Source organism: Nuphar pumila, chromosome 13, assembly GCF_984573655.1.
Source record: "Nuphar pumila chromosome 13, dmNupPumi1.hap1.1, whole genome shotgun sequence".
In the NCBI taxonomy this organism is placed as follows: domain Eukaryota; kingdom Viridiplantae; phylum Streptophyta; class Magnoliopsida; order Nymphaeales; family Nymphaeaceae; genus Nuphar; species Nuphar pumila.
The window spans coordinates 3,129,137-3,143,501 of NC_143261.1; the positions used below are offsets into that span (position 1 = coordinate 3,129,137).

Consider the following 14,365-nt stretch of genomic DNA (forward strand, 5'->3'; position numbering starts at 1 on the left):
AAATCAAGCATAAAACACATAAAAGTATAATTTTTGGAGTTATAACAGTGGCCTAACTAAAAAGATGTAAGATAATCCCTGTGTGTATAGAACAGATTGTAGGTTTTGATTTTAACCTCTATCCCAGTTTCATGTCCGCCATCTCTGGTCCAAACGGAGCAAGGCAGGAAAAAGCGTAAGTCCATCACCACACAGGTTTTGATTTTAACCTCTATCTCTGCATCCATCCCTGTTTTATATCCTTCAACCCCAGTCCAAACGGGGCGAGGCGAGGCAGGGCCCCGTTTCCCTGTGGTCCACTGCTATTCCTACACACACATGGGAAAGTGTTGGAAAGTGTTGGGTAATATGGTGGGTTCCAAACCCTCCAGTGTCTGAAGCTTTTTATTCTCTTTTTACTTTACTGCTCATCTGACCCCTCATAAGTGATTTATATGTTTTATTAATAGACTTTTAACGAAGTAGGGTGTTAACCAACCATAATTGACATCAACATGGTATTTTAAATCTAAATTACTAAGTAGGTCTAAGTAGCTAATCAGGTCAAACCCACAAGATCTGAGAGTAAATAGTATAAACTAGGCCCACAATATTTGGTTAAGATCCGAACTATTTCATACAAGTTCTTCAACGCTTTATTTTGGCTCTTAGAATTTAGCATCATTGCTCAAAGTTTGATTCTCTTGATAAGCCCCAAGGGGTTTGGTGCAGTGGGAGGGGGCTTTGGCCGCTAGGATGGCGGTGAAGGTTCCATTCCCACAGGCATCACTCCTTGCATTAAGCCAAAGCTAGGACTCCATGGGATTGAGGGTTTTTTTATTGGATGATTAAAGCCCCCCTGACCATGGGGAGTACACCCAGCTTCAACCTTAAGCATCATCCATGAGTTTCAAACTTGTGGGATCCCGTCAACTTGGTGACATTCACAAGTCACCTTGGGGTGCGCCAAGGGTTTACGCCACCAGTTCAGTGATCGTATGTATATACGGCAAGCATAACCAGTGCAACTAGGTCACCGATCTGAAATGGTTTATCAGTTCCTCATAAAAAAAAGTTTGATTCTTAAAGAAAGCTATAAAGTCAAATTCTGATCAAATGAAGCTCATGCCTGTGAATTTCTTATAGAAAGTACACCACAATGAAATATGGCAAATATTTTTGTATAAGAGAATATCTCCTAAAGCATGGTTGCCAGAGATGGGCAAAAGTAGGGACAGGTACGCAAGGCCGTAAAAAATTTGAGGTACTTTTTCATTGAAACATTTATCTAAATTTTTTTATACAAGTTTCTAATAGACATTGATGTGAGGTTTTGGTAGGAGATTTGCTTGATGATAGTGCAAGCTTCTAATGAAATTGGTACAAGTTTCCGGAAATTAGATCTCATCATTTATGTTATCGGAATAATGACACCATATATGTTATGAGAAAAGAAATGCTACGAAAAGCAAAATCACTAAGATTAAAATATCATATAATTTTACAATGTATAGCTATGGTTTAAATGCAACAAGTTTTTAAGACAATATCCAGCTAATATGATCAATGACATGCTGCCACTTGTTCTCAAATCTCAACTATGAAATTGATATAAAAAAGTACAAAAACTAAGTTTAGATTGAAGAAAAACAAATATAACCTCCCATGACAGCCTCAATAGAAGTGAGAAAAGCCTACTGATGGTTTTAATGAAAGTAAGCTGGACCTAATGCCGTAGGAGGAGCTGTGAAAGTCTTATTATCCCATAATAGGTTTGGTATTGACTTCCCTTGTACAAAGCACTAGTTTTCATATGCATTCATAAGTAAGTTTCTTGGTGTTTTTTAAACAGGTTTCTGAGTTCTTTAGAAGCCAGTTTCATAGCAATACCAAGTATTGGTATGCTTGGAACTAGATAGAGAGGGGTAATTAGAATTTCTATGTAACTATGTGCAAAAGCTCTATTATCCCTTTCTTACGGTACAAACCATATGTTTTTCAGGAACTTTATTCATCACCGGCCGAAAGTGGTGTACATATGTGTGTTGCGATGGAGCCTATGATGATATGCACATTGCTAAGTGGAAAGCTCATGTCTTACCTATGGTATGCAGCAATGGCACGAGACAACACAACTTTACAGGCAAGCATTGGTGTGCACATTTCATCTCAAGTGCATCTACTCAGCTCTATGCCACGGGGGCCTCCCCGGCCACCCGCGGCCATGTGTCATGCTTTGGAAGTGCTACGTCACTCTCAGTTCGTCTCAACTTCGTATCCGCAAAAAGAGACCTCCAATGCAAAATTTATGTGTCACGGTACTCTTCGGCACAATCATAAGCAGAGAACGCGTTCGTGAAATCAAAACACAAAAAGAAGCTACTTCATCCACATGTACCATGTTGATGCCTACGCGGGTCTGCTCGAACTTTCGAGCCATATATCTCAATGCACATTGAGAATTACCGAGCCAAGATCAAAATATCTTTGACACATTCATAAATAAAAAAGACCATGGTGCAGTTGTTTCATCGAAATACAAAATTTGCCATTGGAGACAAAAGCATTGTGTTCCCAATTAGGGTTCCTCCCATTGGGTCAATGCCCCTAACACTTATATAATGAACCTTTCTCTTGACTTGCATTGGTGCACCATCGTGCGGTCTTGAGTGAGCAACTCCTATATCACAAATGTGAGTATGCAAATTCTTCATTTGAGCATTTCAGGCATGCACGGAGCCCGCTTTTGTTGCCCGCCTTGCCGTCCAACCTCGCACCTTTGCGAGGGGCTCGAGGAGTGCATGTCGAGCAACTATGATTTCTCTTTCCTAGAGAGTTTTACTCATAGTTTAAAAACTTGTTGGGTAAACCCAGTGAATCGGTTGACCCGCCTAGTTGATGGGTAAAAAACAATTACAAACTCATTTTGAACAAAACCCAGCGAAGACACCTAGTTGACCCGGCCGAGTCATGGGGCGAGTCAACCAAGTCATGAACGAGTCATGCATATATATTCATATATAATATAAATATTATATATTAATAAAATTATACATTAAATATATTATAAAAATATCATATAATATATATTATATATAATATATTGAAAAAATATTATAAAATAAACATAATATATACATATATTATATATTTTATATAAATTATAAAGTTAACATGAAGCTGAGTCATGGGTCATTCAAGGACGAGCCGAGTGACGAGTCAACAAGTTTTAAAACCATGGTTTTACTATGTCATATTAGCAACTGACTTCAACTGATGGCTGAAAAATCTTCTCTATCGTGGTAGGGGGTTCCCCATGGGGCGCACTATATGCTCAACGGGACCCATAGGTCCCAAAAATCAACATGCCCCTCATTCGGTGCATCTTGGAAATTCGATGCTAAATTCAATGTCTGTGATGCTTATTAAGACGTGTACCTTGCTCTAAGACCCTCGATTGAAGGCAACACAACCGTCTTTCATTGGCTTAAACGCTCATATGCCAAAGACTTTGGCATCGCCCCACACTATCTACCCATTCGACTATGTTGCTTCAGACATTCTGTTGTGCTAAGCGTGCATAGGATATGCACGACCTCGAATCACTTCCGCTAAGCTTACGTAACTCATCGTCTCTAAGGAAAGCTGTGTGTCGCACAACCCAAAAATCCTGCTAAACACTCTACACGCGCGAGACATGAAGGTCGAAAAAAAGGGCCATGACAGCGCACACATGTGAACTCCCCCTTAAGGCCTCATCTTTGTCAGATCCTATTAGGTCCATTCAGAATACCATATAAGTATGTCTTGCTCAATATGAACCTCTAGGTGCATTTATCCTTTGCTTATTTACTAAAAAAATCTGTCAGATCGAATTGATTTAACAAAAGAATAAAAGTTCTATATTACGTTTGAATGCAATATGAGTTGTTGATTTTTCTCTCTAAAACCACAGAGAGAACATGAAAACTACCTAATCTAATACGTTTGCCACTTAGTTAACTATGATAAACGAATCTCTAGTTCTAGAACACTAGCAAAGTAAAAATAAATCTATTGCTTACTATCCTTCTTAAAAAAATAAAAAATAACAAAATCAATCAACTGTTCAAATCATTGAGCATGTAAAATCCACAACATACATCAAATATTCCTGAACATTTGCTATGTAAAAGATATGAGACGGGAAAAAAAGTTATATGGGTGTTTAGCACTTTCAGGGGGTGAAAATGACCTTAAAAAACCAGAGGTTTTGAAAACTTCGCTAAATAAACTGATAAAATACAGTAAGAAACTAAGCATCATATGCCAAACAGAAAACAAAGCTCCCGTGATGAACCCAGCAAATTAACAAGAGTGCAGATCTAAAAAGGCATCAAACGAGTAACTGAACAAGCACATGAAAGGTTAAAAGGCATATTTAATAGATGCAATAGTCTTAGCAGATCTTAATTTACAACAAAGAAACAGCAAAAAGCATAAACAAGAAAACTGCCAAGACCACCACATTGAGTTTCACCCTCAACCGATTTACAAAAAAAAAGTGTATCCTGCCTTGGATAAAAGCTAATATGGAATGATAAATCAAGACAATGAGAAACTCTAGAGAGGTAAAGCATGGTCTTCTTGTGCATTTTACCTCATTTTATGCCTCTTGGCTGGCATTGAGCTTGAAGGTCTTCTATCTGGTGCACGTGCTTTACCGAAAGCCTTCATTTTTCGCCGCCTCCTTTCTTCTTCACTGTCTGATTCGTCTCCATTTTCCCGATCTGCATTCCTCGCCTCCCTCTCTAATTCATCCCAACTCTTCCCTTCCTCCTCGGAGTCCTCTTCCTCCTCCTCTTCATCATCATCAGACTCTACCAGCGACTCACTATCACCGTCTTCTTCGGAAGTCTGGGACTCTGATTCCATGTCAGAAGGCTGATACCCTTGATCGGACTCTTCCGTGTTATCAGAGTCAGAGTCTGATACCTCCATGTTGAGGAATTCCCAGCCACCATCTTCAATGAACTTCTCGGGATCATCCATTATAGTTTTGAGAATGGGGCGCCAATTCAAGTTGAGCCGGCTCTCATAGTATTTTATGTCTGTTGTATCAAGCCATTCCTTGATGTTATCAAGGGATGCAGAAGGGATGGCATCAATACGAAGAATGTCACGCTTGAAATCCTTGAAGACTATAGCCATGTCAAAGTTCTTCTGTCCTAGACCGACCCTCTCCAAATTAACAATCTCAATCTCACTCAAGGTGATCACCACGAATGGTGTTTCTGTCAGTTCAACCAAGCAACTCGATGTGGGTACCATGAAAACTGAGGCCTTGTGAGGAACGCCATGGAAACCTAGCTCCCTTAAGGGCTGATCGAACTCTAGTTCGAGCCCTCGGACTTGAGTCTGCCCCCAGAGCTCATTTACCTTGTTAACAAACGCATGGAATTCTGAATTAATCCTGTTCTTCCTCTCCCTTTCGCGCTGCTCTTCCTCTATTTCATCTGGATCATGCATCGAGCGCTTCCCCCCTCCTAGAGTCTGAACTACATCCATTACCTCAACAAAAAACTGGACGTCTTTGGTTTTTTTATTCCCCACCATAATGTGGTTGTGGAGGTGAAAATGTAACAACGTGATCATCTCCTTCTCTGCAGGCTGGAAAAATGCATGCTTGATGTTCCCATACATGATATCTACCTTCTCATCCTGCCTAGTAGTCGAATACCGGAAACCATTAGGGTGGCTTTCCAATGTGCCTGTCAGCTTTTTCCCCCTGCTGCCAAAGGCGGGACGGATCCACATGTCCGATAATCTGATCGGCTTAAACTTGCTGGAGAGCTGCAACTTCTCTTGCGTGACCAACGTGGCTCTCTCGGCTCTCTCAGATTCCCTCGACGCAACCTGCCTCCTTAAAGACTTGATCAATTGCACCACTTCACTAATATGCCTCGGATCCTTGGACCTGAAAGAAACCTCCTTCAGATATATAGAACCCTGAAACTTGAGGGAGTTTGCATCATGGGGGGAGAAAGCCGTCCCTGGAACATTGAAGATTATTCGAATGTAGCAATTCCTATTGCCATCCTGTTGGCTCGAGACACTCTTAACATTCGCAATATGGAAGGGCACCATCATCCCGTAAATCGGTAGTAGGACAGCTTCATTCTTCTGGTCAACGTGAATCATCAATTCCCTCGTTGATGGCACATCATTGACATTCTTATAGGCAACCAGATCAGTCGGAGCCTTAGAAGCATTGCGACCATCACCGGTAGAAGGGCCACCTCCTGCCAGCCTTCTAGCAGTCTCTTCATTCTTCTGACGTGCAAGTTCAGCTTGGTGCTGTCTTCGTTGCTCCTCCTTGGTCATCTCCTGGTTGTCAGATCTCAATGTTGCTTTGGATGAGAAACCCTCAAAATTATTGGCTTCAATCTTGGGCTTTGGGCGCTCCTGGGGCTCTTCCTCATTGAATGAGTATGCAACATCCTTAAACGCCTTTGAGCTACTAGCTGTTACAATTTCAGGCCCCTTCTCATTGATCACCACAGTGTCTGCGAGTAACAGAGCAAACTTCTCTGTTTTCGGATTATTGGTCGCTGCTTGTAGGTTCTGGAGCCCGAGAGACACATTGAACACCATACCGAGATTAATCACACGGTCATTCTTGGCGTTCAAGCTCAGGCCCGATTCACGGAACTCGATCCCAATACCAGTCCCAGCTGACTTGGTCAAGTTGGGAGCAAATTCTGGTCCTTCGCTCTGAACCACCTTCAATGCTGCAGCATAAACATCATTAACCTTGTTTCCTGGCTTCAGTGCAGCAATCGCTGCCTCCTGAGCCTTGAGAAGAACCATGTACGCCTTACTCTGTGTGCTGTTTGCATCAATCAGATATGTCCTCGCAACATTAGAGCAATAGCTGTTGTAGAGAGCACCAACTGCACAGATGATCACGCTCGTGGCATCATAATACAAATTTTCATCATTGCTCGATGCACTCGGTCTGAGATCGAACTCCCCACCACTCTGAAAGATAGGGGGATAGCAGATGTCCACGTTCTCGGCCTTAAGCTTCACCTTTGCCTTTGACGGGTCAAGTATGGCCTTCTCTGTCTCGTCCATGAGTGTCGAATGAGAGACTTTCTTCTCCTCATCGATGATCACCTCGAGCTTGGGCACAACAAAATTCTTCAAGACCGAGGAGCTCAAGAATGCAGCCTTCTTCAAGTTCAGCAACTCTGTCTCATCCTTCACAGCAAACAACTCCGAGAAGCCATTTGTGATATCAACCAACTGGAATCCAGTGCCCTTAAGTCTCTCTGCCCACGTCTCCAAAAGCTTTCCTTCGGGGGCTTCCTTCGCAATAAACCCAACAACAGGAGATTCATCTCCAGCAGAATCCTGCGCCCTCACTGCCTGGAAAATCTCCTCCATCTGAAGCCCACCATCTTCGTTCTTCGACTTGACATGGATCACAACTTCGAGGCTGGCTGCCTCCTTGGCCGGAACCTTCAAGGTTTCCAAAAGGGAGGCCTTCTTCTGACTGCAGAGAAAGTGGATCTGCTTCTCCGCGAAGACAATGATGGTCTCCGGGAACTCATACCCAAGCAGCCAAATGTTGAGGGCCGAGGATTTCAGGTAGCGAAGATCATCCGAAGTCGGCGGAGTCGCTACTGATACGGCATCAGAATTCGACCAGAAATCCACCTTGTGGGTCTTCCAACTCGAATAAAACAACTTCAATCTCTTCTTGAACATCTCCACGTTGATAGCGTACGACCCCGCCCCCTTCGCCGCCCCAGAGCCATCAGACGGCTTCGCGCTCCCGTGACGCTGATCCGCCATCGATCCAAAAACAGAAACTCTAGACCCCAAAAACACAAGCAAAAGATTCAAATACCAAGCATCAACTAACATGTAAAAATTATGAGTCACACTTTAAAAATAACTACCAACAGATTTACGAGCACAAATTCAAATACCCCATCACGCCATCACCTTTCACCCAAAATCAGAACCCCCAAAAAATGAAAAACCTATCTAGAACTAGGGTTGTTTTTTATTTTTTAAGCATATCAAAGGTTAAGCAATACCCCATTTAGCTTCTGCACTGGATAACCATCAACCAACCCCCTCCCCCCTAAAAAAAAAAGGCATTAAAAATCAACCATTCTCGGCTTCTCCCCCTTTTCGGTCTTAGGCCAGAGAGAGAGGTACCTGCATGCACCGCCACCGCCACCGTCGCCGGATGGTCGATCTCTGTCGCCGACTCACCGCAGGTGACCAGAGGGGGGAGAGATGGGAGGGGGAAAGAGTTAGGGTTCGAATATTATACCCCCTCACCCCCTTTTCTCTATCTTCAATTTTTATTTTTACTTTTTATTTTTATTTTTATTTTTTAAGAAGCTGAAAATGGTCAAACATGTCCCTGAGAAGTAGGGGTGCAAACGGGTCGTGCAAATAGTATATTCGAATCGGGATTTGGATCCGGAAAAAGTAGAAGAAAACAAGCTAATTTATATGTAAAAAAATGCATTCGGGTCAGATTTTGATTCGGATCAACTTTAGATTCAACTTAAAATGCTGATCTGAATCTAAAAATGATCGTATTGAACAAATCTGAATCTACATTTGGATATTACTTAAAGAATTCATATCTTAAAAAATATGTTAGACTCGAATCGAATATCCAATCATATCTGATCCGTTTGCAGCCCTATTGAGAAGCCCACATGCCGTTGACCAAGTCTGATTCGGTCAACAACGTGCCAACCACTTGGTGCAGTTGTGTTTGCGTCATGACAGCATAGTTTAATAGATGTGAAACTTGGTGGTTATCGATTGCTTTAGAATTTGGACCACATAATGGATCTAGTTAGTACTAGCAAAAGAATGAATGAAGGTAGGGAAAGAGAGCTGAAAGTGAAAAATTGGACGAAGGTGTTTACTATATTTACCAGAAAATGAAATGGATAAGTGATGCATGAAGTGAAAGCGAGGAAGAGTGCTAAAAAAGTAATATGAGAAAAATGAAAAGGAAACACAAAAACAATATCAACCTTGGGAAAAAACAAATAATTATTAATATGAAACCAACATATTATAAAAATTATTATTTTGACCATATAACTTGTTATAAAAAAATATTAATTTTTAATATAAAAACATGAAAAGTTAAAACAAAGCGAGTGAAAAGTAACAAGAAGCAAGATGGAAACGTTAAATAAGGGAAAAGGAATCGGTTTCATAAATAAGGAAAAAGCGAGTTTTTCACTAAAAAGAATCGAGTTTTCTATATGTTGGAAGCGAGTTTCCAAAAGCTTTCCCTCCATTCAAAGAAGTGAGGAGTTTCCTGCTTCCAAAGCAACCTTTCTCATCTAGCAAAAAGTTTCCGGTAATTATGGTGTGTTGATAATTTTTAGTTTTTCGATAAAATTGAGCTACAAGTGAGACTTTTTTTTTATATCTACATGGATAAACCACCTTTAAGATCAAAGACCTAGCCACTTTCGTTTTTTCTATCGTACTTATGATCGTTGTCCTGTCAGCATAAAACTCTGTGGCCTTACTCCTTGCCCCCAAGGAGTTGCTTTGGCTTGCGCAAGGGGTGACACCCATGAGATTTGAACCTAAACCACCTGCCTAGCAGTATAGGTCTCATCCAAAATGATGATTCACCTACAATTTTTATTTGGGTATGATTATACACCTCAAGATCAAGAGCTGAGTCTAACCCAATTCCAATCAAATTTGAATGAACCCAAATCAATGGTAGCTTCATGCATGTTTAAGACCTTGAATCTTTGGTTTTGTGGTCTTTGGTATGCATGATCCTACCAAGGGGGCTTCCCTTGTCTGGTAGGAGAAGCTAGTGCACCTCACCTTGTGTTGGGACATTGAGATTAAGACTCCCTGCCTTTACCTACAATAGACACGTCTTATTGTGGTTATAATATATACTAGTGTTCCCAATCAGGTGGCTTGTCTTTCCAAAATACATACTCCGCTATTAGTAATTCAATATCCATGACTGAACATAGTTTAAGTTCAAGTCGTCTACATCTAAATATGCAAGATAGTTGACAAGATCTTTATCCTACCTTCATCCATTTTACCCATCTGATGTTTGAGTGCACCCAAATAGTTGGCCCTATATCCTGGATTATTTCAAATAGCTTCTCAAGTACTTGGCTTTATGAAAAAAATTGATCCTCCTCCATTTAGGTTGCTCCAATGGCCACATGGTGTACATTCTCAGTTCTAACGTCAAACCCAATTTTTATGTTGTTATCTTTTGAGTAGGTAAGCAACTGAATGTCAATGATCTTAGTGCGTGGGGGTCCAACGTTGGGGGATGATGTTATACCTGATCCAGCAGTCTAGGTAAGATTTTTGTTCTTTCGATTGAGTTAGTTTTCTCTGCATGAGTGCCAAACTGAATGTTTTTCAACAACCACTGTGAATTCAGCTGAATCATGAATAATCTGATTTCGTAGCTTCCATATGTGCATACCTGATCCAGCAGTCTAGGTAAGATTTCTGTTCTTTCGATTGAGGTAGTTTTCTCTGCATGAGTGCCAAACTGAATGGTTTTCAACAACCACTGTGAATTCAGCTGAATCATGAATAATCTGATTTCGTAGCTTCCATATGTGCCATATCATAAGATGAAATAATTGCTTCCAGCAGGTCTACAACCATTTTTGCTTGAATTTCATTTTAGACCACTACCTCATCTCCTGAATAAGTGGCTGCTCTAATCTCCTTGTCCTGCCAAATTTGAAGATAATATTGTTTCATATCGCGAAACTGGGCATGACATGAATAGATGTTGATTGCTTTCCAATGCCTCTCAGCATATTGATTGACTGCTAAAGTAGAGTGTCCATGCTGCACAAGATAAATGATGTTTAACCCATATGTTCATCCTCCATTCTTATGGGTTAAAGTTTGTTCTCATACCCTCCAATAGCTCTTTTCGAGTCACCTCTACACAATCTTTTCCTCTCCAATGAAGGGTGTCTGTTGGATTGAAGATGGATGGACTACATAACGCTGTCCCTTGTAAAACCCAGTTGTGATCATCATGACTCCTGTGTAGAGAGGTGGCCTTGAAGATCATGAAATATAAATCATAATAAATGAGGCCATGCTATTTCGGTGTGATAGTGTTTACTAGTCTTTGATAAGCCCAGGGTTTATAGTACAAAACTTAGCTTTTTTGATCTGCTGCCAATCTGCCATCTCATATCCTTAGCTATGTTGTTCCAGCCCCACATGATCCCTTTCCAAGCAAAAGATCCTTGCTGGATTGTTTCGTGACACTACATATTTTTTCTCTTCCAAGTATTCATTGCGAATAAACCTGACCCATCGAGACTTTGAAGTAATATATTGAATGTCTATAAAAGCAAGATTAACTGTTTCCTTTGATATTTTCCTGAACCCAATTCCACCATTTTTCTTTGGTTAGCAGAGTTTACTCTATTTGATCAGGTACAGTTTTGGTATGGGTCCAGTACCAACCCATAAAAAGTGACTAAAGATACTCTTAAGCCCTTTAATAATTAAAGTATGGAGCTTGAAAACCATAAGTTAATTTAACGTATGCTTGATAAGACACCCTCTCAGCATAGGAGAGCATGCGAGATTTCCACCCATCTAGCTTTTTCCGAGTTTTAGTAAGGATATCAGAGCACCATTCATGTTGCAAATTTCCATCATACATAGGTATTCTCAGATACTTAAATGGTAGGGTACCCAAACTCCAACCCAGTGCATTCCTCAATCGTTCACCGTCCTCATGAGAGACATTCAATAGGAACTGAGACTTTATATAATTAATTTTCTCCTCTGCATATTTTTTAAATTTTACCAGGATTTGCTTGAAATTGCTGATAGAGGAAACCATTAGCCTTACAGAAAAACAGAGCATCATCAGCAAACATGAGAGAGGAAATAGTTGGACTTTGGATGTGATTTTCAATAAGATCATCTTGAATGCGTTTATTAAGGCACTCCATAACAACAAGAGGTATGTTGATATAGGGTTTCCTTGTCAAATCTTCCTAGAGCTAGACAAATTTTCAGGACATAAAAAATTGTTGTACCATAATTTTTTCAACCTATTCTTTGTGAAAACCAAGGCAAGTAAGGCTTTTTTCTAAAAACTCTCAATCTACTCTTTAACAAGATTTGGCCATGTCCATTTTCAAACATATTGAAGGGACCTTTTAGTACATCAGGGAATCAAGTAAGATGAGCTCATGGATATTTCTACTATGCAAAAATGCTTCTTGGTTTTGGGAAATGATACGTACAAGGATAGGTCTCATACGATTGATCAACACTTAAGAAATAATTTTATATGAGACATTACTGAGAGCTATGGCTCGAAAATCATTAAAGGAGGCATCATTGGAAGATTTCAGAATGAGTACTAGATGGGTAGCATTTAACTTTCTAACAATGCGCCCTTTAATAAAAAATCCTGAACTGCCTTGGTGACTTCATCACCCACAATGTATGATAAAAACACGATGGGAATCCATCAGACCCTGGTGATCTATCACCATTCATTTGAAAAATAGCAGTTCTAATCTCCTCCTCGGTCACATTCTGACAGAGCATGGTGTTTTCAGAGTGGGACACCTTAGGACCATGGGCCAAAGTTGAAAACATACCTCCACAAGCTGAATCCTTGGACAAAAGTTCATTGAAATATGATTTTCCTGGTTCTTGCATGCTCTCAAAAGATCGAATAGTCTCAGCCTCTACATGAATTGAGTGGATGATGTCTTGAGTCCTCCTCCCCTGAACACTGGAGTGAAAAAAATAACTATTTATAGCTGGTAGGGGTCTGCCTAACCTTTCAAAAAAAAAATGTATGATCATATTGCTACCTAACATCTTATTTCAATCATTAAACACCAATGACTAGTTTTGGTTGATTAAGTGTTCTCCTAACCAATTCAACTGGAATACAGAACCAAGTCAAATGGAGAGCTATGATGTTTTGAAATCCCACCATGCTCTATGAGAGACGGATGGAGTTGAGAGTAGGCATCTTCCTCTTTTCCTTTCCTGCTAGGTAAACAGTGAGGTAAATTGCTGTATGACTACAAAAAGTGACCATTTAGCTTATGGCTCCTGTTTGCAGTGATCAGAAGCATTATCATTCTTGATTCTGAGTTTTCTCCTGAAATTTAAGACAGTTTTTCACCTGCAAGGCCTGATTCGTCTTTATAACCATTGCTCATTAAGCCCATATCACAATTATAGATTGGCAGATCCTCACATTCTAGTTTTACCTTCAGCATGATTCGGACCTAACAATGGGATGTCTTACCCTCTTTAAGAGCATTGTTGGTGCAATGCATGCTAACAGAGGTCTTTTGCTGTACAATTATTTCTATCTTTGCCTGTGGGATGATTTAAAAAAAAATGTGAAAATCTCAAGGAATATGGTCCTATATGTGTCACAGATTCAAATAGAGTAGTGATACACCTACCAATGTATGTAAAGGTCAAGAGAGAGCATCGTGGCTCAGCTATCTTGGTCGGTTTGAAGGCCCTCGGTGCCTTCATTCACCACAAGTGCCAACTCCAAGGTTCAGTCTCTGCAGTCATGAACGATACCGGCTATGTAATTTGGACACTTCTAAAAGGGCGATGCACCGGTGTCGGTGCAGGTGCGACACTTGGACACGGCTTTTTGTAGTCTTAGATGCAGTCAATCACACTAAAGTTTATTTCGAACTGGAGTTCATTTCTGTTCGAATTTAGACTCTCTTAACCCTAACCAAGTCCTGCTTCTCACATAGATAAATAAATATATACATCTGCCTACATATATACATACCCACACAAATACATACGTACATATGTAAATAAATAAATATATATTTATATATCAGTACCTAGGCACTAGGTTTTTTGAAAATGTGTCACACCCTTCACACCTGTATCCATACCTGCACTTATGTGACATAGGATAGCACCTAGAACCATGAATGTATTTTCGTGCACAGGAAGCCCCTGTCCTGCCTGAGTATGGTCATGGGGTAGTCCTGGAAGAAAAGTTAAGTGATCTCTGAAAATGAATGTTACAGCTTTACAGGTCTTAACAAGAAACAATATTTCTTTGTTAATTTGATTCTTTCAATCATTTCTTTTGGATATCTTAGGAGCTCCACTTGTATTTTTAAGTGTCGCTCTGTAGCAAGCGAAATTCTAGGAAAAATCAGGGGCATATTACTCATTACTGTCCAATTCTATCCTTACAATACAGGGAATATTTGGGTTGCAGGTTGGTTCTAGTTGAGTTAGCTAATGACACATCTAGTGGATAAGCTACACTTGTATGCCTGCGTTTTCAGTAAGTTATAGAGTC

General features: G+C 40.3%; 1 protein-coding gene across 2 annotated transcripts; it reads right to left on the reverse strand.

Moving 5' to 3' along the window:
- Nucleotides 1-4,378: 4,378 nt before the first annotated feature.
- On the reverse strand, nucleotides 4,379-8,259 carry LOC149817526 (FACT complex subunit SPT16-like). 2 transcript variants are annotated; one of them, XM_089984450.1, is made up of 2 exons: nucleotides 8,191-8,259; nucleotides 4,379-7,837 (listed from the first exon to the last, which is right to left on the reverse strand). In XM_089984450.1, the coding sequence occupies exon 2, from the start codon at nucleotides 7,816-7,818 to the stop codon at nucleotides 4,615-4,617; it is 3,204 nt and encodes a 1,067-aa protein (XP_089840576.1). In that variant the 5' UTR covers nucleotides 7,819-7,837; nucleotides 8,191-8,259; the 3' UTR covers nucleotides 4,379-4,614. The 2 variants fall into 2 exon arrangements, with proteins under 2 accessions (XP_089840576.1, XP_089840575.1); XM_089984449.1 differs by lacking the exon at nucleotides 8,191-8,259 and adding an exon at nucleotides 8,067-8,094.
- Between the last annotated feature and the right edge of the window lie 6,106 nt (nucleotides 8,260-14,365).